The sequence below is a fragment of the Felis catus genome, chromosome A2, assembly GCF_018350175.1.
Source record: "Felis catus isolate Fca126 chromosome A2, F.catus_Fca126_mat1.0, whole genome shotgun sequence".
Lineage (NCBI taxonomy): Eukaryota > Metazoa > Chordata > Mammalia > Carnivora > Felidae > Felis > Felis catus.
The window spans coordinates 29,751,702-29,778,298 of NC_058369.1; the positions used below are offsets into that span (position 1 = coordinate 29,751,702).

Consider the following 26,597-nt stretch of genomic DNA (forward strand, 5'->3'; position numbering starts at 1 on the left):
TAACAGCTGTTTGCTCTTCACTGCCTGCCCCTGAGACCCTCAGAGAGAAGAAGCAGTGAAAGGGTTTTGCTCTGTGACTTCCAATACGTGACTTTTCTGTAGGTAGTGTTTTTTCAAGGAAACAGTGAAGAAATAAGTTAATCGTATTGGCTTCCCAGTTTCTTTACTAGAAACCGCCCTTAGATAATCCTTTTATCAGACACAGCTTCATCTGTTCCTCTCCTTCCCTTTCTGTCTCTCTCTCTCTCCCCCAAGGGAGGAAAACAGCTCATTTTCATGTGGCCACACAGAATCCTTTCTGGCGCACTGCTTGGAGGTCACGGCGGTGTCAGCCCTTGGAAAGGAAACCATTAGCCATCCAAGTATTATCGCTTCAGACCTTCCCACCCTGACCCTGCCAACATTCTTTCGGAAGCTAGCACAGAATGTTCGTTGCAGAAAGGCAGACAGCCAGCGCGGAAGACCAAGTAGACAGAATCCCATGTCTGCTTCTGTCAGAAGGAAAACATTGCTAGTTCCTCATCCTTCCCTTTCTCCAAAGACTGTTTCCTGTTCTCTCCTGTCTTACGCAGCATGAGTGCCCGTAGGTGATGGAGACGAGAGTGTGTTCGCCATAAAACGCAACGGTTAGCATTTGTATGATATGGATTCTTTGAAGCCTTCTGGATATGAACAACTGCTTATTTTGCCTCTTTTGTGAGCCTCCTTGGATATTCAAACCAGCCCTGTAGCCAGTGAGCTCTGACTCCAGCCTGTGTGATAATCTAGATCTCAATTCAGTGTTGCTAATGGAATCGCACGTTGGCTTGGTTGGCCAGCAGTCAGCATGGCTTAGGTGTTTGGTTCCACTGAACATCTACTGTAAGTAATAGGCACGCATCGTGCCATGACTTTGTCACCCAAACAAAATGGTGGCACTCTAGTGCTGGCGTAAGAGTTCAAAGGAACAGGACTAGCACATTGAGATGATGCCTGTATTATGCTTGTGATCATTCAGAGAACATGATCATTTGAGTTCAGTATACTAGGATGTGTTTTATTCTAGAACAGTGGCTCCCAAATGACGGTGCTTTGGCCATTGGAAACTATCCCAACCTTCCCTTTCCCAGGACTATTTGTTTCCAGTAGTCTAAAATACGATACTACCTATAATTTTCCCTAGTGTGAATTTTGTTTAAGTGCTTCTTAGAGGTTCTGTCAAAAAAGCAATCAATAAACAGGAAGATGTCTAGTTTGTTTGCTTTTGGATGTTTGATTTTTTTTTTCTAACAATAAGCTGGAATGGATACAAAAGGCTTATTTGCATACCTTTTTTTTAACCAATGTTATCTCTGTCATAAAGAGCAGAGAAACTTTTTTGAAACAAGACCATGTTCTGGGGCACCTGGGTGGCTCAGTCAGTTAAGCATCCAATTCTTGATTTCGGCTCAGGTCATGATCTTACAGTTCATGAGTTCAAGCCCCACATTGGGCTCCGTGCTGACATGGCTGAGCCTGCTTGGGGACTCTCTCTCTCTCTCTCTCTCTCTCTCTCTCTCTCTCTCAAAATAAGTAAATAAACTTAAAAAAATAAAAAAAGACCATGTTCCATTTCAAGCCAGACTCCCTGGGTTTCATTCCTGGCTCCATTTTTCAGCCAAATTACTGAGCTACTCAACGGCTTACTCTGTGCCACAGTTTTCATCTGTCAAATGGGGATGATAATAACATACCTACTTCATGGAGCCATTATAAAGATTACATGATGGAATCTGAGTGGAACGCCTAGACTAGCGCCTGGCACTGCGGGACATAGTAGGTGGGTTTTTTGTTGCTATTGTTAAATAATCACCAAGGCTCTGGGGCGACGTTGTCCAGTAGAAATAAAACACAAGCCACATACATTATTTAAAATTTTCTAGCAGCCATATTAAAAAATGGAAAAAGAAACTCATTGTAATATTATATTTTATTCGACCCAATATATCCAAATTATTATCATTTTAACATATGGGCCTGGCCACATTTCTGGTGGGACAGCTGCATTTGGCTACTGGCTATTAATAGCCCTGACGTTTACCTCAAGGCCACAACAACTAATGAATTACATAATTCAGAAAGTTTCTATTCCAACACCACATAAGGCACAGTGCATGTGAATAGAGGTTTTTTAAATGGCGGGGTGAGGTGTCATTATTAATCCCAACAGATAGTTTTCTTTGGTAATTATGGTTTAATTTGTTTCTTTCTGTAGAAGGCCTTTCTGTTATTGTCTTCATGCAAAACTATCTGTAGCTACAGGAGGGACATGTCCATGTAGTTAGCTAGCTATTCTCAGATTTTATTTTTGTAGCCATGGTTCAATAAGTAAAACTTTGGATGCTCCAGGCTACTGGGAATTTAATATTGCATCACTTTTGTTTAATAACGAGGCAGCAAAACAGGGCCTGCCCTGTCACCCCTCAAATGTGTTCTGACACTGAAGTGTCTCATGACCTTAGGTGTGACATTTCAGTTCTTAATGCTTACCCTGGAGTTTATTATTATGTTTATAATGGACTCTGGCTTTGTTTCACTGCCATTATATACCCGTCCTACAAAATATTGTGCACATGAGGCTTTTACTGGTTCATAATTATATTACTTTTGATTTTCTCTCATTTTCCCCCTTCAGCCACGATGGTCCCTTCCCCACATCTCGTGGATGAGAGCTCTTTTTGCACAAGAATAGCATGAATAGATTTCAACTTTCCTTTGATTTGAACCGACAGATTAAAAACTAATTATTCTCTGTAATATTTTTATAATAAAAACTAAGTTGAAATGATTTATATACACTTCCAGCCAACACATTTGCAATTCAAGGTTAAAATTGTTCTTGAAACAGCACCAGTTAAAATGCAATTACAACTCCCCAAGCAGGGATAAAAGAAAGAAATGTTTTACATGTTCACTTCAAAAGTTAAAAAGTCAATTTTACATTATAGAAATAAAAACTTTCATTTATTTTTACTAAATGATAAAGACTTCATTAGTTATATTAAAGTAAAGAGAAATCCAAGTGTGTTTATTACTTGCCTCTGGAAAAGAATAGGTGAATAAAAGTGTGGGCTTTGTGTGGTACACAGCTGCTTTTTCTGGGCTCCGCCATCTTGCTCATGGTTTCCAGTTCCTTCTGTGTCGAGCCATAGGCTGTTTCTTTCCAGAGTACAGAAAAGTGCAAATAGGTTTCTGTTGCCAGTGGTGGGTGCCCTGCATGAGTGGTCTTTCAGGGTCAACTAAGAGGAACAGTTTGGGGACTTCTATTATCGCATTCAGATCTCCACTGCAATGTTACTCTTTCGGTGAATAATGCTGCAGCCCTATTCTGTGTGTGACAGGAAGTGGCTGAGAGCACGACACAGTCATATAGACCCAGGTTTCTAATCCTCACTTCCATTCTATGATCTTGGGAAAGTCATGTAAAGTCTCTAAGCCCAGTTTCCTCATCAGCCAAAAATAATAATAATGATCTGACAATACCACCAACCGTATGAGATTCCTGTGAGGATTAAAGGAAAGCACAAAGCACTCTTATCACAATGCCTTGCACGTAATAAACACTCAATAAATAGTAGCTGCTAGTGTAATGATATAATAGTGTTGTTAATAATGCTACTTTAATGATATTATTTTGGTTTTTTTAATTTTTAAAAATGTATTCATTTTGGGGAGAGGGCAGAGAATGGCAGAGAGATGGGGACAGAGGATCCGAAGTGGGCTGTGCGCTGACAGGCTGGCAGCAGTGAACCCAAAGTGGGGCTCAGACTCACGAACCATGAGATCATGACCTGAGCCGAAGTCAGATGTTCAACCGATTGAGCCACCCAGGTGCCCCTAGCGTGATTATTTTAAACTAAAACAAGTTAGAAACCAAAGTAATGTTTGTAAATTCCATGACAAAGTACCTGTCACATAATGGGTTGGATGAATATACATTACAAGGGAGAAAGGAGGGAGAAGCAGAGAGAATATCTTACAGTTGTTGGAAGCATATAATACAATCCTAGTTCCCACATTCCTCATAAAATAAGACTAATAGTAATGATAATAATACTTAGTGAATATCTACTGTATGCCAGGAATTATTCCTAACACATTATATATAGTAACTCATTTAATAGTAACAAGGACTACATGGGGTAGGTATTGATGTTATCTCTGTTGTACAAGTAAGAACACCAAAACACAGAAACATCAAATACTTTGACCAAAGGTCACCCATGTAGCAAGTAGGAATTGAAAACAGGGTTTTGAACCCAGATAGCAAGAGTAAGAGTTATGAGTTTAGGGCCCCACCATTAAAATTGGAGGCCCTAGAAAGCTTTGAACGGAGGCATGATCTTTTCTAAAAGATTGCTGTGCAGCTGTCAACCAGGTCTAGAAGGGTTGACAGTTTGTCCTGTGGCTTCCATGTTGGGCATTGCTGCCGTGTGGTACAATCCTAGAGAACACCTTCTCATTGTAGTCTCTGTAAATAGTGTTTCTTATTGTAGTCTCTGTAAATAGTGTTGCTTGGATTCAAAAAGTGGAGGTCCAGGTGGTGGCCGGGCTCCCCTTTATTGAGCGTGGTTACAAAGCCAGGGTAAGGGCCGAGGGACAATCTGCAGTGGATTTCTCACCCAGAGTATCACTGTTCACCTGCCAAAGTGAAAACATAGACTCCCTTTGCCAACCCAGGGATCATGGCGGTTTCCACTCAATGGCCAAACATGCCAGATACCAACAAGAGCGGCCACTGGCAGCTTTCATTCAACGTAGAGGAATGACAGGGTTCTAGTGAATGCTGCCGACCTACCAAAGGACATTTGATGAGTCTGCTAAGCTTGACCTCCTTTTCCTCTTTTGTGTGACTGTCCAGTGAAGCTATGATCCAGGTGACAGTATAATGTCGTTCAGGTCATCAGTTCACTCCGTGAACCGTCACATCCTCCCTTGGAAATCTCTGGGCAAGTTGAGGTAATGACAAGGAAGCTACCGAGCTTTTAAGCCATGGCATGTCATTAAGCTGTAAAAGCAATTTAAGCAAAAGCATTTTTGGGTTAAATTCAGAACCTGCCTCTTCTTACAGTTATATGACTAATTCTTGAGGCATCAGAAATAAACTTTGTAGGAGAACTAAATGCTAGCTGTGAAAGAGGCAAGTCTTCTAGAGAATAAACAAATCTTAGATTGCCGAGACAGTCTCCAAGGCCGTCCTTTTCTGGCATCTCAGAGATTATGCTATTTCAGGACAGAAGGCTGCTCTTCCAGAAGATTTCCAGTATACCTTGCTACGTATGGCAGCCCGGCCATTAAAAAAAAAAAAAAAAAAATCACCCTGAGAGTTAAGAAATTCTTCCTTTTATTCAACTCACGTCTCTAAGGCTTTAATTTAAACCAGTTGCCTCTTTTTGGCCTTCTCTGGACATGGAGAAGAGCTGTTCAGCATCTTCCACATACAAGGGCCTTTAATCAAATTACTCCTAACTTGCCTTTTCTTCAGGCTAAACAATTCCACTTCCTTTAACCTTTCCACGTGGGATTTATCCTCCATCCTTTTAATCATTTTGGTTGGTCTTTCCCTCGATGGCCTCCAGAGGCTCTTTGTTAATTCCTTCCATGTAATTTTAAGTTATTTTCTCTAAGAAAAACCTGAAACTTTCTCTCACGGGTGGATGTGTTCGGTTCTGATTTGGGCAGTCCTATCAGAAGCATATACATTGCCAGGTTGGGGCAATTTGATTTTTCAATACCTCCAGTTATCTGAGTGGGTCCCATCTGGCAGAGTAAACAGTCCAATTTTCTTAATTTTTCTGGTTTTATTGCCTCTCTCTCTTCACTGTAAATAAAGAAGGAGCATCAGAAGGAAGAGTGGGAAGAGAGGCAATTCTGAACAGCCGCCACATGAGTTATTTAGAAGTTACGTGACCAGCAGAAAATGGGAATAACACCACAGTACCAGGCTACTTTTGCTTCTGGGCTCGTTGAGAGACCATCCTGACTCTATTACCTTGATGAAAAAGCAGGGAAGGTTTCATGGTTTATTATCACTTTACATTTGCAGGAGAATTGGAGGGGAGGTGGACTGATAGGTGAATCCAGGTACTTAAATGATTTCTCTTGGCTACGGTCACTATGATCATTGCTTTCTCATGCAAAGAGAGTGAGTTTCAGATCAAGCAGGTCAATTTTTGTGACATTCTCTGAAGCGGTTTGAGAAGCACTGGGGTTAGTTCCAGGCCTCGAGATTACCATCCAGAAACCCAGATTGGGGAGGCCTGGCCGGCTCAGTCAGTAGAGCATGTGACTCTTGATCTCAGGGTTGTGAGTTCAAGCCACATGTTGGGCATGGAGCCTACATTAAAAAAAGGGGAAGGGGGCACAGAAAGACACCCGTCATATTGTTCTTGTTTATTTTACACATTGGTATTGGCCACCTTCTTGTCCCCCAAAGCCTAGGACAGCCACTCAGTGCCCGCTTGGGAAGCATCTAACATCTTTCACGTTGTAATTCTGTCCTAGGAAAGCATTCTGATTTGGTATTCAGGGAGCCAAATGGGCCAGGAAGAGTTCATTCAGTGTCTCTCTTTTTCATTCCGTCCCTCAGGCGTTAGTATTTTCCATGGCTGGACGTTTTAGATTAACTTTATTTCTTTGGTGACCAGGATAACTTTCTGGTCCACTGAGAACACATCTCTGTTACCCATTCTCAGCTTCATTTCTCTTATATCATAAAATTGCTTTGTTTTTTTTAAATCCTTTTAAAAAAATCTTTTTAATGTTTATTTATTTATTTTCACAATTTTTTTTAAATTTTATTTTTTATTTTTTTAAAATTTACATCCAAATTGGTTAGCATATAGTGCAGCAATGCTTTCAGGAGTAGATTCCTTAATCTTCTCCCATTTAGCCCACCCCACCCCCACACTCCCTCCAGTAACACTCTGTTTGCTCTCCATATTTATGAGTCTCTTGTGTTTTGTCCCCCTCCCTGTTTTTATATTATTTTTGTTTCCCTTCCCTCATGTTCATCTGTTTTGTCTCTTAAAGTCCTCATATGAGTGAAGTCATGATTTTTGTCTTTCTCTGACTGACTAATTTCACTTAGCATAATACCCTCCAGTTCCATCCATGTAGTTGCAAATGGCAAGATTTCATTCTTTTTGATTGCCGAGTAATACTCCATTGTATATGTATACCATATCTTCTTTATCCATTCATCAATCGACGGACATGTGGGCTCTTTCCATACTTTGGCTGTTATTGATAGTTCTGCTAGAAACATGGGGGTGCATGTGTCCCTTCGAAACAGCACACCTGTATCCCGTGGATAAATGCCTAGTAGTGCCATTGCTGGGTTGTAGGGTAGTTCAATTTTTAGTTTTTTGAGGAACCTCCATACTGTTTTCCAGAGTGGCTGCACCAGCTTGCATTCCCACCAACAATGCAAGAGAGATCCTCTTTCTCTGCATCCTTGCCAACATCTGTCGTTGCCTGAGTTGTTAATGTTAGCCATTCTGACAGGTGTAAGGTGGTATCTCATTGTGGTTTTGATTTGTATGTTTATTCTTATTATTTTTTTAATGTTTACTTTTGAGAGAGAGAGAGACAGAGACAGAGTATGAGCAGGAGAGGGGCAGAGAGAGCCAGAGACACAGAATTGGAAGCAGGCTCCAGGCTTTGAGCTGTCACCACAGAGCCCGATGTGGGGCTTGAACTCACTAACCATGAGATCATGACCTGAGCCAAAGTCGGACACTCAACCAACTGAGCCACCCAGGCGCCCCAGTGTTTATTTATTTTTGAGAGAGAGAGGGAGATTGAGTGAGCAGGAGAAGGTCAGAGAGAAAGGGAGACACAGAATCAGAAGCAGGTTCCAGACTCTGAGCTGTCAGCACAGAACCTGACGTGGGGCTCAAACTCACAGACCGTGAGATGATGACTTGAGCCAAAGTCAGATGCTTAAAGGACTGAGCTAGCCAGGTACCCCTGAAATTACTTTGTTGTTGTTTTTTTTGTTTTTTTTTTTTTTAATGAACAGAAGATTGATGGCCACAGAAAATCCTTTTTGATAATGGACGTATGATCCTGGAGTCCTGATTATTTTTTCTTCGCTTTTCCATAAAAGTGTGGCCGGTAATCTTGTCGAAAGTGTTGTTTAATAATATTAATGAAAGTGATAGCAGCTAACCTTTACTATGGGCTTACTGGCTGCTAAATAATTTCCAGACATTTTAATCCTTTCCATAATTTTATAAGATGGCTACTAGTAATAGATGTCTTTTACAGATATGGAAACTTGAGTTACAGAAACCTTTAAGAGTTTGACTATGGTTACCCATCTGGTAAATGTTGAAACTGGGCAGTTTACTTCACAAGCCTTGCATCCAGCAGCTTTAAGCCTTAGCAGCTTTGCTGTGTACTCGATCTCTAGTACGTATGTAAGAAGATGCTTAGTAAGAATTCAGTCACTAGTCTTTATCGAGTCTTACGTGCCAGGAACTGTTTTAAGCACTGCACACAGATTATCTCATTTAGTCCTGGCACACACCCGATCGGGGTAGATGCTGCTATAATTATCACGACTTTATTGAGGAACACTTGAGGCTCGGAGCAGTTAGGCAACTTTCTCGGGGCCACGGAGTGGTTGAGCTGTGGAGTCAGAATTGCCATCCGGGTAGTCTGGCTCCAGAACCTGCCAGCTTCACCGTAACTTTGTGCTCCTCCCCAGAATACTAACGGTCTTGCCAGGGGGGCACAGCAGAGAGACCGGAACTCTTTTCCGAGACCCCAACTGAGAGAGTTCCGTACAGCCCTCCGGTGGGGTGTTCCACTGGTTGGCTGGCAGGACAGAAACCGCAGCCAGATAAGCCTGTCGACAGTGACTCCATCAGGCAACCTGGGTCCTGCTGGGCTTGTCCGACTCGGCCTTGGGCAAGTCCTGGCATTTGGTGTTCTTGTCACCCCCACCCACCTTGCACCACGTAGCTTTTCTCATCGGTGGTCTTGTTTTCCCTTCCCTCTCTGGTTCTCGGTTCAGCTCGAGGCTTTTTATTCCATCTTCACTACGGAGCAGCAGGACCACGTCAAGTCGGTGGAGTATCTGAGAAATAACTTCCGACCGCAGCAAGGGCTGAATGACAGGGTGGTGTCCAAGTCTGCGGTCCGCGACGCCTGGAACCATGACATGACAGACTTCTTAGAAAACCCACTGGGGACGGAAGCCTCTAAAGGTATGTTTGGATTACGCGCTCTTGCCCAGAGCAAGATTCCTTATCCTAAATTACTTCGAATGAAAAGGAGTTCGGCAACAGCCAAGAGTTGGAACTCGGTATGGAGAGCATATGTTGCTCTGCGAAAAGAGACTTGTCTGGGTGATAAATAGAAGCATTTGTGGCGATAACTCCCCGGTTAAGTAGCTGTATGTTCAAAACTGCCCTTTTGACTAGCGATGTGTCCGTCATTCTGTCGGTATTTTTACCTTGTAACGTCAACACTAACGGGTTAATGTCTACAGAGAGCTTTGGGGTGTCTTACTTTTTACCCGTCTGCCCGTTGAGATCGGGATATTGTCTCAATATCCTTTGACTTGCCCCCAGCACTCCACTCTACGGTGTCCTTACCCACCTCCACACCAGGCAAGACCTCCCTCCCCCTCAGGTTCTCCACCCCCACCAGACATCACGTGGCCTTTTTGAAACCATTATTTTACAGCTTGATTCCCGTATCTGATACACCTGAGTTTATTGTTTTCAGGCATCTTCCTCCTTTCCAGTGCTACATTCTCTTGGGAACTGAAGATATATTTCTCTCCCAGGAGATGAAAAAGTCTGACTCTGCCCTCATGGCTCAACCTCGGGCTCTGTGACTTGTCCTCATTGTGACTTAGAGCTCGGGAAACACTCAGAGAATAAGGCTGATCCAAGTCCCAATACTTGGGAGGGAGGAAGGAATAAGAAGGAATTTTCTTTGGGTGTGAAGAACTGCCTCTTTCCCAAGCCAGTGCTCTCCTCACAAGCTGTGAGCCTGGGTAGTATGGGAAGGGCTGGTGTCTCTTATCAACACTGGACAGACTGTGGTATTTTTAGTGGGGTAAGTTACACGGGAATGTTTTGTTTTAAGAGTGCCCCCACCCCCAATAAGAAGGACCAGTTTACTGGCATATGACCTTTGTAGGCACAAAGGGGGAATTTGTAGGGGGAATGCGATTATATTCCACAAATAACCGCATTGGTGTGCACTTTGATGATAAGAATGAGCCCATTTTCCCGGCCCATATGTCTGAAAAGGAGCTAAAAGAAGAGGAAAGGGAGCTTAAGAATGTGATCATTTCCTTCCTGTCTGTGTGATTTTGTCTGAGGATGGTGAGAGAAGCTAGTGTGTGGCCAGATCCCATCAAGAAACGCTTGAGATTCAAATAATTTGGAGCCGACACTTTGTCAAGGGCACCGTTTGTCGGCTGGGAACAATGGGAGGGTTAGGAAGCATGCAAACCTGTAAAACGTCTCAGGTTGGCTGGCATAGCAGACCTCACTTGGGCTCGTTTTTTTTTTTTTTTTTTTTTTTTTTTTTTTTTAATTTTTTTTTTAACGTTTATTTATTTTTGAGACAGAGAGAGACAGAGCATGAACAGGGGAGGGGCAGAGAGAGAGGGAGACACAGAATCGGAAGCAGGCTCCAGCCTCTGAACCATCAGCCCAGAGCCTGACGCAGGGCTCGAACTCACGGACCGCGAGATCGTGACCTGGCTGAAGTCGGACGCTTAACCGACTGCGCCACCCAGGCGCCCCGGGCTCGTTTTGTTTTTTAACCAAGCTAAAAATAAAACGACCAAACTCAAAAGCTTTTATCCAAGAGAACTTGCTTGGGAAAAGAAGAATCTCTTTGGGATTTTGTGAGAGGTGAATGCCGAGGATGTGTAGGGGATGATGAATTTATATCACAAGTGAATACAAGGTCTGGTAGCTACAGTTGCTGAGGTTATGACAGTTACAAAGTTTTTTGCTAAAAAAACAGGCCAGAGGGCACCTGGGTGGCTCAGTTGGTTAAGCCTCTGACTTCAGCTCGGGTCGTGATCTCACAGCTTGTGGGTTCAAGTTCTGTATTGGGCCCTGTGCTGACAACTCAGAGCCTGGAGCCTGCTCTGGGTTTGTTTTCTCTCTCTCTCTCTCTCTCTCTCTCTCTCTCTCTCTCTCTCTCTCTCTCTCTCAAAAATAAGTAAACATTAAAAAAATTTTTTTTAATGAGCTGAGTTATACAATATATCACCTGTGCAGAGCGAATGCATGGCACTTACTACCCAAAAAAGTTAGAGAAGATCATGGTTTCTGTCATATTAAATTGTCAAAGGGAGCAAGATCTTCTATGAAATGGACTTTCTCTGAATTTGAGCAGAGCCATGGACCCATCCTTAAATCAGGGAATCAGTTTTTCATTCTACAAGGCTTTGTTGCAATTATCCTAGGGTCTATTGCTTACTCCTAAAATGTGTGACTATTAAAATGTTTTTTGATCGCTGTGGAGGCAGAGAAAGATGTAGGTGCAGTCCTATTTGTTTTTTAGACGTGTTATTGGAGTGTAACATACAGAAAAGTGCACACATAACACATACACAGCCTGATGCATGTTCACAAACCGAATACACTAGAATAGCAACACCCAGGTCAGGAGGCTAACACCAACAGCTTCCCAGGAACGTCTCTATCTCCTTGCTAGTAACTGTCCATTCCCAAGGGTAACCAAGACCATGAATTAGCTTTGCCTGTTGTTCAGTTTCATAGCAATAGAATTATCTATTCTGTCCTTTTTTTGTGTCTTGCTTTCTTTTTTTTTTTTTTTTTTTTTTTTTTGCTCTGCAGTGGTTTTGAGGGTCATCTCTGCTGTTCCCTGTAGTTGTGGTTTGTTCTTAACTGCCGAATTTCACTGTGAGACTCCACCTGAATTTATTCATCCACTTTAGTATCCATGAGTGTGTGGATTGTTTCCACGGTTTGATGATGATGAAAATTCTCGCCATGCCTTTTGATCAGCATACAGACATATCTCTCTTCGGTATGAACCTGGGGGTAGAGTGGAGGCAGCCTGGAGTACACATACGTGTTCGGATTCGGTTACGTACCGCTACACGGGGTCCCGGAGTGACTGTATGTACCATGTTCCGCTTCTGGTTGCAGTCTGTCAGGGTTTCCTGGGTTTTTTGATGGGGTGATATACATGCCGTAAAATCCAGCGGTTATCGATGTACAATTCAATAATTTTTACTAAATGTATAGCTACAGTTATGTAGCTATGTAATCCAGTTTTAGAACATTTTCATCACCCCAGAAAGTTCCTTCACAACCCTTTGCAGTCACTTCTTTCTCCTATCCCCAACTTGAAGCAACCTCTCTCTGATCTGGTTTTATCTTTCACTTACTTGACATTAGGATTTTAAAATTCATCCATGTTATGGCATGTGCCATGGGCTCATTCCTTTTTATCACTCAGTAACAATAAAACCTATTTGTTTTTTGTTTTTTTTTAGTAACAGCTTTATTGAGATTTAATTTACATATTATAATATTCGGGGGGGTTGTTTTGTTTTATTTTTTTTTAATCTTTATTTGTTTTTGAGACAGAGCATGGGTGGGAAAGGGGCAGAGAGAGAGGGAGACACAGAATCCGAAGCAGGCTCTGGGCTCTGAGCTGTCAGCACAGAGCCCGACGTGGGGCTCAAACTCATGAAGCATGAGGTCATGACCTGAGCCGACCGAGGCCGACTGAGCCACCCAGGCGCCCCTGACATTCATTTTTTTAAAGTGCGCACTTCACATAAAAGCTGAGCCTGAGTGGCTCAGTCAGTTAAGCTTCAGACTCTTGATTTCTGCTCAGGTCATGATCTTATGGTTCATGAGTTTAAGCCCCCTGTTGGGCTCCATGCTGACAGCGCTGTGCCTGCTTGGAATTCTTCCTTCTCTCTCTGCCCTTCTCCCACTTGCACATGCGTTGTCTGTCTCTCACTCTCTCTCTCTCTCTCTCTCTCTCTCAAAATAAATGAACTTAAAAAAAAATTAAAGTGTGCCCTTCATTGGTTTTTAGTATATTCACAGAGTTGTGCAGTCGTCACTACTATCTACTTCCAGAACATTATTATCACCCCCCAAACGAAACTCCATACCCAGTAGCAGTCACTCCTTCTTCCCTTTCTTTCTCCTGCCCCTCCCACTTTCCCAGCACATGCAACCACTCATGTGCTTTCTGTCTCTATGGATTTGCCTGTTCTAAATATTTCATACAAACGCAATCATACAATATATGGTTTTTTGTCCCGGGCTTCTTTTAAATGTTTTTTTTTTAATTTTTTTAACATTTATTTTTGAGAGACAGAGACAGAGCGTGAGTAAGGGAAGAGCAGAGAGAGAGGAAGACACAGAATCCGAAGCAGGCTCCAGGCTCTGAGCTGCCAGCACAGAACCTGACGCAGGGCTCTTACTCACAAACTGTGAGATCATGACCTGAGCTGAAGTCGGACACTTAACCGACTAAACCACCCAGGCGCCCCTATCTCAGGCTTCTTTTAGCATAATAGTTCAGCATACTATTTTCCAGGTTCATCCATGGTGGAATATATATCAGAATTTTCCATTTTATGGCCAAATAATATATCATTATACGGATATATACCACATTTTGTTTACCTGCTGATCAATTGATAGATGTTTGAATTTTTTTCTACTTTTTGGCCGTTGTCAGTAATGCTGCTGTGAACATTCACGTTCAGGTTCTTGTGTGGACGTGTGTTTTCAGTTCTCTTGGGTACATACCCTGGAGTAGGTAACGGAGTCGTATGGTAACTCCAGTTTTCAAGTTTGGAGGAACTGCGAACTAATTTTCCAAATCCAGTGCACCAGTTTGCATTCCCATCCGCAGTGTATGGGATTTCTGCACATCCTCACCAACAGGTGCTATGTGTCTTTTTTTACGTTAGCCATCCCAGTGGATGTGAAGTAGTGTTGATTTGCATTTCCCCAGTGACTATTGACGTCCATGTTTGTTTTTAAATGCACATTTCATGGAATCGTAGTCTACATAACCAAATGCTCCTCCTTTTTTGTCCCCAAGAAAATTCACCTAATTCCATGGCACTATGGGCCGAAAGCCAGGCACAAATACTGGCCGTCAGTAGGCAGCCTAGAGGACTTAGATTGACCTTAGACCTTTGACATGTATGCAGTAAAGAGTCCCAATACACAGGCAGAGTCCCTTTCTCTTCTCTAGTCTTCTGCAAAAAAGATTCAAAAAGAGACGGATGGTGTTCTGTAATCTTCTGGTAATTAAATAAATAAATAAATAAAGCCTGTCTGATTGGCATTCTCTCTCTGACCACTATTGGAAACTTCCAATGCCTAAGAGAGCTACAGTGTTGATTACGGAGCTGTGTGTTTATTGTGCTGTTATTACAGAAGAAGGGAAAATAAATTAATTACAGAAGGGAAGGGTCAGTAAGCTTTCTTTGTTAAGGACCGGATAGAGGCCATTTACTCAGCTCTGCCTCTTTGGCATGAAGGCAGCCATGGACAATATGCAAATGAATGGGTGTAGAAAATGTCTTCCCAAAACATCTTGTTCATGAGAATAGGCAGCAGGCCAGATTTTTATTTTAATTTTTTTTTAATGTTCATTTATTTTTCAGAGAGAGAGAGACAGAGAGACAGAGTGTGAGTAGGGGAGGGGCAGAGAGGGACATACAGAATCGGAAGCAGGCTCCCGGCTCTGAACTGTCAGCACAGAGCCTGACACGGTACTTGAACTCACGAACCACGAGATCACGACCTGAGCCAAAGTCAGATGCTTAACTGACTGAGCCACTCGGGCATCCCGGCAGCAGACCAGATTTACCAACTGGTGCTCTAGAGGATGGCTCAAACTAAGGTGGAAAAACTCACTCACAGGCTTAGTTTGACGTAAATATTTTCTGTCTTAAAGATGGCTGTGACCATGATCGTGAGGCATTGGTTGGTTCTATTTTCCCATTCCACTGCAAGACCTTAGGGCCAATTAGATATTTATTGACTCAGTGACCAACCACTTACCAAGTCACCTTAACACTTGGTCATCTTTCACGGCCACGATGTAAGAGAACCTTAGTGAACTGATTATAGCCCTGTACCTCCCTCATTCCCCTGGCTGTGATCATTACCTGGTGTTCATTGAGCAGCACCGTGAGGAGTGCCTGAGTTAATGCGTCCCCATCATGCCCTGCTGTCAGGATGATTGGACATACTGGAACAGAGAAAACAGAATCAAGCTTTTCAGTGCCAGCACTAGACGCATGGCCATGTACAACACCAAAGGAAAGGAGGAAAAGTCATCTCAATATTGTATTGTTGCTGAAGAAAGACTTATAATGGATGTCACCCATAAAAAATATAAAGCTTTAAGTTCCAGTAAATGGAAACAATATTTAGGCTCAGTGGATTGTTCAAGGGACATCCAATTCTCCACTCTGCCCTTTGTCGGTAAATAACTTGGACGGACTTTAGGATTTAATGGGCTGTCATTTCAGTTATTCTGCAGCACATCCCGGACACATGGAAGAACATTCGGTGATTAAGTGCTGAATACTATCTATTGTGAAGACTTTTGGAACAGTGAACGGAGGAAAAATAACTTTCCTTCCAACAACATGAAACATATGGTTTATTAATTTAACGAAACCTGTTCAAACCACAGTGGAATCAAAACCACTTGATCTGATAATTTGATTTGATGGCTTAATTAAAGTGACACTGCCTAATGTAATAAAAGCAAAGGAAATGGTGAGGGCACTGGACTGCCTGTGTGCCCTCCAGTCTCCTGAGCTGATGCCATGTTGTTTGAAGAATGGTCTTTGCTTCTGCTGATGGAGGGATCTCTTTTTTAGCTACATTTTCAGTGGTAAAGATTGCTTCCTGTTTTGGTCAAAAGCAGTTTTTAAGAACATATAGGACTGTGTGAGAATGTCTCAGTAAGTAGCCTATTTTAAATCCGAATACGTTGAGAAAGAGCATCACATTACCCACCCAAATTAGCAAACAAAGAAGTAAAGCCATGATTGCTCTTAAAAAGTTTGACAATTTGAAAAAAAAAAAAAATTTTTTTAAAAAGTTTGACATTGAAAGTTGTGGGGTTTTTTGCTATTTTGGGAGAAAATATTAATATTGTTCTATTTTCAGTTTAATCATTTCTACATACCAAATTAATGAGCTTGAATTACTTTATCTTATTAAAAGAAGCTCTGACATGGGCATTAAATTCCTTTGTACACAGCTGTCCTCCCAGAAACTGTTCCAAAAAGTTATCTTGTTACTTCCAGAAATTTCCAGTGTAGAAAAGTGCTAAGAAAAACACATTTTTAACACTTTAAAAAATGGAGTGTTTTTAACCTCCTTCTTTTAAAAATAGCTATCATTAACCATTACTTTTTAACCTGAGAAGTGATTAAAAAATAAGGCAAAAAAGTAGGGCTGTTTTTAGGATTCTCCAGCATCCGAGGTTCTCATACTTTTGAAGGTCATGCCCATGCTGTCTCAGACATTTTTACATGCTTAGGCATCCCATGATTACTGTCACTTTATGTAAATATGTAAAGGGTTGGTACCAGTTGCCTTTAATTGGTTGACATGAAGTTGATATTCGTAGCCATTTAATGTAGCATTGACTACTTTTGCTTACGTAGCCAGTGAATTTCTTTCCATATGTTAGCCATCTTCATCCACCTTTGGGGAGCTTGTTGACTCTAGAAGCCAAGTGCCAGAAACACCTGTGGTTAAGCAGGCTATGTGGGTTTCTTTTAATGTTCATTTATTATTTATTTTTGAGAGAGAGAGAGCATGTGCACACTCATGCGTGTGCATGAGCAGAAGAGGGGCAGAAAGAGAGGGAGAGAGAGAATCCCAAGCAGACTCTATGCTGTCAGCACAGAGCCCGACACAGGGCTTGAACCCACAAAACCTTGAGATCATGACCTGAGCCGAAATCAAGAGTCAGGCGCTTAACCCAATGAGCCCCCCAGCTGCCCCAATATGTGGGAGTTTTTATGTGCCAAATGTTAGGTTGGCTTCTTCCGTTCATATGTTGTTTTAATCCTGAAAACAGCCTCAGCCACTTTTTATTTCACTTTTCATTTATCAAATATTCGTTGATCGTGTACAATGAACAAGTTCTAGGCACTAGAAATAAAGGTAACAAGGGAGAAGAGTTCCTCATCATGGAACTTATGTTTTAATGTGGAGAAAGAAATAAACAAGTCAGCTGACAATGATAAAGCTTCAGTGTTCTGAGGATCAAATTAGGTAGTATTCTAAGAGTAGTAGAGTGTGGGGAGACAGTGGGGATGAGATCTTCCCTGGGTAGGACACAAGGTGATAAGGAGCCAGCCCTGCAAAATTCTCAGAGGGAAAGGTCATTTGTGAAGGCTCTGAGGCATGGGAACCAGCGTGGAGAGATGGGCAAGGGTCAAGTCTGGAAAAGACTTCTCTTGGTATTCGTATGGCAGTGGGAAGCCTTTGGAGAGTTTGAAGAAGGGCTGTGGAATGATCCGAACAGGTTTTTAAGCCTGTCTCTCTGCTATGTGAAAAATGTTTGCAGAAGGCTTAGGATATAACTTGTAAGACCAAGAGGTGACAAAGAGACATATTCCCTGCAGGATAACAGTGGTTGCATGATGGTGATCCTGGTAGAGGTCGAAGTGATCCATTGGGAATGGATTTTGGAGTAGAGCCTCTGAGATTTACTAATCGTTAGGATGGAGATTGGGTGGGGGTGAGCAAAAAAAGAGAAACACACTCTTGTGTGTTTTAACACATGTGAGGGTTCTGAGACTCAGAGCAAGGAAGCATCCAGAGCCTCTCAGCCAGGAAGTGGGAGAGCTGAGATGCGAACCAGGATTTTCATATGTCCAAATGCAGCAGTCTTTGCTGCAAGGGATTTCCAGCTTCAAAATGAATCTACAAGCAGTGGCCTCTTTGTTTTAAATGTCATGAGGTGGCTTGAAAACACAGTGTATTACTCCCTCTCTGAACAAAATAGCTTCAAAAAAAAACATTCTTGTGGGGATTGGGTATTCTTCCTAAACATCGGGTTTATCATCCTAAAAGAAATCACTGGGCTCTGTCTTTATCTGCTTTGCTTGTTTTGGTGGGTTTTCTTTGGTGTTTAGGGCATAGGCTACTGAGGCTTTGATCACAGGGTTATTCCCTGGGTGGGTCAGTACACCCACTTGATCTGGATGCGAGGGCCTCCTAGGCTGAGGGTGTTGTGTATCCTTGGATCAACAGAGCCTGACACAGTACCTAGGACATAGTGGGTGGATAGTCATCTTTCGCTCATGAAAGGAATGAATGAATGAATGAATGAATGAATGAATGAATGAATGAGACAATATAAAGCGATGGGTAAAAGTGTAGATTTTGGAGTTCAGCAAACCTGGACTCAAAACCATTTACTCTCGTGCATGCTTGCTCAAGTTAATACCCAAGTCTTGGCTTCTTTTTCTATAAAATAGAAATAATAATCATAACCCCTTCCTTGGCTTTGACCTTTAAAATGAAATAATTTAGGGAAGAAAGAGTATAGAGGCTGCAGTGGAAGGTTCTCTGCAAATAATTATACTTTCTTGTCTGTAGGTCAGCAGTGGCTTCTTTGGATGCTCAGGACAAACTATTATATGTGACATGATCACCGGAGAACACATTTCAAAATAAGGGGACCAGGCTCTCTTCCTGGTACAAATGCAAACCCAGGCTGCCGGAATGTCTTCACACCTTTCCAGTGAAATCCACAATCCTTACACAGTGCCCATCCAGGCCCCCTCTCCAGCCCCATCTTGCACTTCATTTCCCTTGGCGTCCTGCATATCAGTTCACCCCCACACCCAGTCCCAACAGCCTGTACCCCTTCCCTCACCTCTGTACCTAATCCACCCCTCCTCAGCCTCCATAGCCCAGCTGTAGGGTACTTTCCCCATGGAAGTTTCCTGACTGCCTTGGTCCAGCTGCTTGTAACAGGGTGTTAGTCCCTTTCTCTTCCACACTTATCTCAGTTGGAGTTTTACATTAAGTTGTATGTTTCTCCCCCTAATGTCTAGCTCTTTTTATTTCTTTTTTGCTAGAGAGGGTGTAGTGCTCACTGTTGGCTCCTCAATCAGTATTTAACTAGATGGGTGGATGGATGGAAGATTGGATGGGGGGGGGGGTGGGAGGATGGATGAATGGGTGGATGGATGGGAAGAAGGGTGGGAGGAAGGATGGATGAATGGGTGGATGGATGGGAGGAAGGGTGGGAGGAAGGATGGATGAATGGGAGGATGGATGAATGGGTGGATGGATGGAAGATGGGATGGGAGGGAGGGTGGATGGATGCAAGAATGGATGGGAAGGAGGGTAGGAGGATGGATGGATGGATGGATGGATGGATGGATGGATGGATGGAAGATGGGATGGGAGGGAGGGTGGATGGATGCAAGAATGGATGGGAGGATGGATGGATGGATGGATGGATGGATGGATGGATGGATGGGAGGAAGGGTGGAAGGATGGATGAATGGGTGGATGGATGGAAGATGGGATGGGAGGGAGGATGGATGGATGGATGGATGGATGGATGGATGGATGAAAGATGGGATGGGAGGGAGGGTGGATGGATGCAAGAATGGATGGGAAGGAGGGTAGGAGGATGGATGGATGGATGGATGGATGGATGGATGGATGGATGGAAGGAAGATGGGATGGGAGGGAGGATGGATGGATGGATGGATGGATGGATGGATGGATGGATGGATGGGAAGGAGGGAAGGATGATTAGATGGACTAAGCTAATCCATACATGCCAGGTGGCCAGGAATTAAAGGATTCTTACCACAAGGGTTGGTACAATTGGAGCATTTATGATCTAGGCCAGGCTAGGTCCTCTAACAGAAAGAGCATAGCTAGACATTGACATTTGATGTAGGATTCCACACCCCCCCCCCCCACCGGCCCTGAAATCAGAGAGGCCCCTGAGATTTGGGAAGTCATCTCCTGCTTTGACCATAAACTATTTGGATGGAAGTGTTCATCTCAACAAAACATGGACAGAGGGCTTTCCTCTCCGTCCCGAGAAACAAGCACTCTACCCACACCTAAAAGCAGAGAACGGTGGCACTGAACATGGCAGGCACTCGTGTCAAGATGCTTCCAGGCACAACTGCTGTTATGGCTTGAGAGCTAGTGAGCGGATACCGGTAACAGACACCAGGGGCTGTCTGTCGTTTTCACACTTTATAAATATTACCTAATTACTTAATCCTCTCTGTTTCCAGGCAGATAGGCATAGTTTGATCTTAAAGGCCAACTTAGCAACCCTCCTACAGCTTCAGCTTTTCTTTGCTCTCTAGAAAAATCTTCCCTGACATTGTGTTTATTTGTGTGGACACTGTGGAGCTTGTGAACAGTAATCTGGAAATTAATAAAGGCCACCAGCATCCTTCCTCCCAGAGCGACAAGCTTCCCCTTTCTGTCGCTAACTAGCATTCACAGCCCGTGAAGCATGAGGCTCCGAGGTGTTTGCGAGCATCTCCGTGGAGTCACAGAAGGAATGTAGTGGGGAGACAGACTTTCTTCCCCATCCTTCCCACTGACTATTCCACAAACAAACATGCTTTAGTTGAGGCTGTTTCTTCTCAGATACAAGGAACGTGGGCAGAACCCTTGGATTTCTCTGGGTGTAAGAAACCTCTTACCTCCCCAGTCCCTGGGGCCTGATAATCAAAGATCATGTGTAAAGGCACAGTAGTGAGAGGCTTCCTGTGGAGGCGTCTTTTTCTGTTACTTTTCTGGCATAGCCAGTGGTCCTTCTGACTGTGGGCTTCACTCCTGGGCCCTCTCTTGACTGGCTTTGTGATTCCAAAGCAATGGTCTGAGCAGTTGTAATGCGCGTCTTGGCTGTGCCATTTCAAATCTGTGTCTGTGATGAAAAGATGCTACCTACGCATCTGACACTAAATGTTAATAGGTATCATCAAGTCTGTGGAGCCCTGTGGTTTCTATGCTTATGGGCTGGCGTCAGCAAAGCCTTCTCAGTAAGGAGTGTACCGATCACTTAAAACTGTTGGTTCCCGCAACCGGCTAGAAGCCCGGTCTCCTCAGGGCATGTGGATCCTTACGCCAAGGGCAGCCAAGAGACCGGGTAGCTTAGTTCTTCCTGTGTGTTGAAGAGGTCATTTCCCCCTGGGGTGCTACCTGTTCATAGCCTGGTCTCTCTCTCCTTGCAAGTGGCAGGCTCCCTGTTCTCCTCTTGGGTCCTCTTGGCCAGGCCCACCAGTGGCTACTTGAGGCCAGTGCCCAGGTCTGGGAGCCCCTGGTGCCATCCCACAGAGGACCGTCCTAACCACATGGCCAGTTGGTGCAGATGCCACATCTGGGGTTTGAAATGAGGTTGAAAGCCAAACAGTGGAGCTCATGCCCTGAGCCAGAACTGAGCTCAAATAAGAGAAACAGATGCCAAGGAAGAGTCAGAGATTTAAAGCGTCGGAAATCAACGAGGCCGTAACAGCATTTCAGTGATAGGAAGTAGGAGACCAGGCCAGAGAAAACCCAGCTCCAACACTTTTGTTCCCCCTCGAGCTGCACGCTGGTAATCTGGTGCAGACCTCCATCGGGAGCCCAGGACTAGAGCAGGGCAGAGGGAGAAGCGAGAGTTAAGTGGTACTGTGTGGAAAGGATGCTGTGCTCAGTTCAAGTGGGACAGGTTCGCTTTGCCCTTTTGGCAGGAAATCACAGCGTCTTGCACTTGAAAGGGAGGGAAGTACCTGGAGTCTGGTCTCCCACCCAGCGTCTGAGAAGCTGCTGTTGTCAAGTGGAGCTGGGAATATGCATCATTCTGAACTTTGCCACCTCCCTTAGCGCCAAGCTGAACAATGCTTTTTCCTGCATAGGACATGGACACCTCCCATGGCCTTTAAACTCTCAGAGGAAGAGGGATATCGCATAGGAAAAAAGACGCCGAGGAGGTGGGAGAGGTCGGGAACAGCATAATATGGGAAAGTCAAAACCGCGTGCTTGGAGGACTGGAGAATTGAATTTCTCCTTCTGCCTTCCGGAACACTGGCTGCTGCCGTTGTATTTTGAGCGTGTGGCTCTGTTACATGCACAGCAGAGACAAGCTGATGGGATAAGAATGCTTGCGAATTTGCTGTCTTCCACGGTAGTTCTGCCTAATACTCAGTTGGTAGCTGAGAAACTGACTTGCATACCAGGGCTCGTTCATGGGAACAGAAGGGATGCCATTGGGTGGTGTGGAAAAGAATTCCACAGATACAATAGAAAATTTTGCTCTCCCTCCTGCTTAGGGGAAACCCAGTTCTCTACCTCCTGTGTGTGTGTGTGTGTGTGTGTGTGTGTGTGCGCGCGTGCCTCTTACTTTTACACAGAATACCTTACTTTGGGCACTTCTGGTCACCAAATGTGGGGTGGCTTTTCCCCAATCAGTCAATTCTGCGACACCAGCTAGATGTCCTACAAACTTAACTCGGTTCTGATGCTGTCTACCTGGAGATATACTGTCAGATCCCACAGATTGAGGGCTAAGTCCCAAAAGATACACACACCCCGCTTCAGATGCCAGTCACAAGTAGTAGATCCCCAGGTTACCCACAGCTTCTGTCCAACTTGGCTTCAAATCACAGGTTCCTACTACCCCCTCTTTGGTTTGATTGATTTGCTAGAGTGCCTCACTAGGGGAAACACCTAATTATGCTTACCAATTTATGAAAGCATGTGATAAAGGATACAGATGAGCAGCCAGATGAAGAGATACATAGGGTGAGGCCTGGGAGGGTCCCCAGTGGAGGAGTTTCTATCCCAGTGGAGTTAGGAGCATGTTATGACTTAGATGTTTACAAGAGTATCAGGAGCCCTCTGTCAGGGATGAGGTCAGAAACAAACGTTAGAACAAGAGATCCTCTCCGTGCTCTTACCACTTGGAAAGTTGCAAGGGTTTTAGGAGCTCTGTGTCAGGACCCAGGGGTAGAGACGAATGTACATGTTTTCTGTTCTCTCGCAACAGGTTACTGTTTGCTTTAGTTAAGACACCATAGAATGTCGGGGCCACTGTGCCCCTGAGTCTCTCACCTCATAAGAAAGTGGCCGTCCAGCAAAGTTTGGTCTCTAGTGAGACCCACCCAGGGGTGAACTCTGGCTCCAACACTACTAGCTTTGAGACCTGGTCTTGGACCATTCTCCTCATCCCCTACTTGCCAGCCATACTAGTTTTCTTTCCAATTTTCCAACTGCAGGGCCTTTGCACAAGCTGTGTTTATTTTTTTGTTTGACGTATCTATGCCTCCTTCCTTCCTGTTCACTTTATAAACCCTACTCTTGTTCAGATTTCAGTCCAAACATCACTCTTCTCAGTAAATCTTTGCTAACCCATCCCCCAAATCTGGGTCAGGGTCCCTTATTAAATCTTTGTACAGGATAATATTTTTGTAATTATGTTTAACCTGTGAATGCCATGGACCCCTTCAGCCATCTGGTGAATCCCATAGACTTCTTCTCATATCGATGGTTTTTAGATGCATAAAATAAAGTAAAATAGATTACCAAGGAAGCCAATTATCCTCAGATATTATCAAAAAAAATTTAATTATAATATAGTAATTTATCTGCTTCTTGATGAAGGCATTAAATTATAAAATCTAGCAGCAGGTCTAATAACCATTGTAATTTTGAAATAATAATGAGCATGAGGAAGATTTGAGATATTGGCAACAACTGTAATCTAGCAGAAATAGATCTGTGATTTCTATTGGTGATGTCCCCCAGGTCCTGCTAATTACTACTACTATACTTTGTTGCCAGCATTTGAGATGGAAGGAAATGCTAAATTTTAGATAGAGAGCAGTGAAAATAAAAGTATATTTTTTCCCATCCAAGTTCACAGATTTCTGTGCATTCTATCTAGAGCCACTAAGAAGCCCTAAATTAAGAACTCTCTTTTAGGGGGATTAAGTGGTTGATGTGTTTCTCCCTCTGGGATGTAATCTCCAGGAGGTCAAGGACCATGTCTACTTGTGTTCACCTCTATCCCTAGTTCCTGGTCAGTGTCCTGGTACATAATAGGTGCTCAGTAAATATTTAACAGTAGCGATTTCTTATAGCACACTTTCTATACATCAGTCAGCACGTGCTTGTGCATTCCCTGCACTTACCCAAAAGCTTCACCATGTGTTACTCAAGACTATACAGCTGGTCTGTCTAGAACCAAAGCAGTCTGCCTCCAAAGTGAAAAAGTGAATGGATGACCATTTTGGATCTCTGATTCTAAAACAGGGGTAACATGGGGCACCTGGGTGGCTCAGTCGGTTGAGCATCTGACTTCGGCCCAGGTCATGATCTCACAGCTCGTGAGTTCGAGCCCCCTGTCGGGCTCTGTGTTGACAAGCACAGAGCCTGGAGCCTGCTTCGGATTCTGTGTCTCCCTCCCCTGCTCATGCTCTGTCTCTCTCTCTCTCTCACACACACACAAATAAATAAACAGAAAATAAAATAAAACAAACCAGGGGTGTAACAATGGAGCCAGGGGCCCCATAGAATTACAGAGAGGATTTCATGACATGGTTTGTGAAATACACTAACTCAGCCCAGCGCCAGGCTCATCAGATAGGACTTGTTATACTGCAATGGCAGCACCGAAACGCACAGAGTAAAGGCCCTGGTGGTGGACAGCTTGCACCACCCCACATAGTTCCAGCATCCCCATGATGGTTTGGGGGACCACAAATGTGGGCTGCATTTCTGATAGGGAGAATGGGGATTGGGCTCCATCCATCCATTCATCCATTCTCAAAGGAGTTGGAAGCTGCTCTGGAACTTGTCAAGAGACCCTACACTCTCATGTGTCATTGAGAACAAAAGGGGAGGGGAAGGGGAGTGGAGGAGGAAGTCACAGCCCTGAGGCTGCAGTAGCCACGCCTCATGCCTGTGTGCAACCGGTTTCACCTCTTAAGCCTTGAATAGCCCTCCTGACTTTTTACTACCATCTCGTAGAAGAGAGAGCCGATGTGGGAGGTGTCTGTGGCTAGGACGTACATGAGCTTCCCGTCGCTCACCCACCCTGGTTTGGAATCAGACAGACTAGGTTCCAGTTCTCAGCCCTCCTCCCTCTCTGTGGCGTTGGCCCAGCCCGGTGACTTGGTGTCTCTGGACCCCGTGTCCTCATTCATCTTTAATGGGGAGAATAATTGAACCCACCTCTTGGATTCAGTTACGCATGCATGGATTATCAAGATGAAGGCATGGAGCCTGGCCCTCGCATGTGCTTGGCAGCCGGCAGCTCCAAATGGACATTATTCGGATGCCATAAAACCCAAAAATGCCAGAGCTAGGGCTCTGCTTTAATTTCATCCTTCCCGGTTCTGCCACTTTGGCCAAACAGTTTCTCATTCATAAGCCCTTGGTGAGGGCGGGGGAGGTGACACCCCCAGAGCACCAAGATACTGGGTTTGAAATCCTACATAGCGTGCTTTGGGGGATTTGTGTTTACCTAGACCTCTTTGATTCAACCCTTCAAAAAGAAAACTTCTTCCCTGAGGCCATTTCTTTGGAAATTTCCCCTAAAGGACTCCATATTCAAGGGTTCTTGAGCTGGGCTGGGGCGATAAAGAAATGACAGGCGCTTAAGCTGTCAGAGGCGAGGCTCCATGGCTCTCTGCCACTTGAGTGCGTCCCTTCTGCTCAAGAGGACATCGTACTACTGTCCGCTCTCCCTGCCTGGCAGGTCCCTGGGGCAGGGATCTTGAGATCCCGTGATCCTCAGCCGGTTTGGGCTAAGCTGGTACCACCCTGTGTGGTAGAGGATGCCACAGAGTCCCCCTGCCTCAGCCCCCGGCCCTAGGCAGCTGTTTCATTTCTCTTGAAAACATAGTGAAATAGTGAATCTGTACCACGTTGCTGTGTTTTGAGCAGTGCTGCCCCTTTGATTCCTGATCAGTAATCAGCCTGTTGCCTCGGGCGTGAAACTCAGGGTGGGGTGGGGGGTGCAGGGAGGAGGTCCCTCAATAGTTTCAGGCCCTTGCAAGTTACCACCGACCTCGAAACAGAGCCTGTCACATTAGTTTATCAAACACCCAGAATGAAAAGGGGTGGGGGTGGGAATGGGGGAAACTACCATTTTGTAAGAACCACTGAGAAGATATCCTTGACATTGATTTAGAATCAGAGGACCTTGGGTGCTCTGCTAAGAAGCCTCTTCATTATTTAACGAAGTCTGGGATCATAATTAAAGGTGGTTGAGAACGAAGGCAGAAATTCTCAGAGCTGGCACCGAACATCATCTGAGCTGCCTGTGAAAAAGCAATCAGACATAATCAGGCCCCCGAGAAGGGGAAGGGTGGGGTCGGGAGCACCTCACAGGGGAGTATTTGTTTAGAGAGCCGGGTGTGGTACCTCCCCCATGGTTAACAGGCTTCGATTTTGTGTAAGAGACGACTGGCCGACTCCCTGTGTTAGGTGCAGTTTGCCATGGCCATTGTCAAGGGTGCCGGGCTGGGCGCCTGTTGCGTGCCTAGGACGGTGCTCCTGGTGCTCGTTTTAGACCAGGGG

The 26,597-nt window shown here is 44.2% G+C and overlaps 1 protein-coding gene across 5 annotated transcripts in view; it reads left to right on the forward strand.

Annotated features, from left to right (window-relative positions):
• The window catches only part of PTPRG (protein tyrosine phosphatase receptor type G), a 718,204-nt gene that overhangs the window by 572,702 nt on the left and 118,905 nt on the right, over positions 1-26,597 (forward strand). For all 5 annotated transcript variants that reach the window (XM_011280147.3, XM_045051777.1, XM_045051779.1 and 2 more), the window contains one exon: positions 9,041-9,233. In XM_011280147.3, the coding sequence (XP_011278449.3) occupies positions 9,041-9,233 (193 nt within the window). The remainder of the gene's footprint in view (positions 1-9,040; positions 9,234-26,597) is intronic.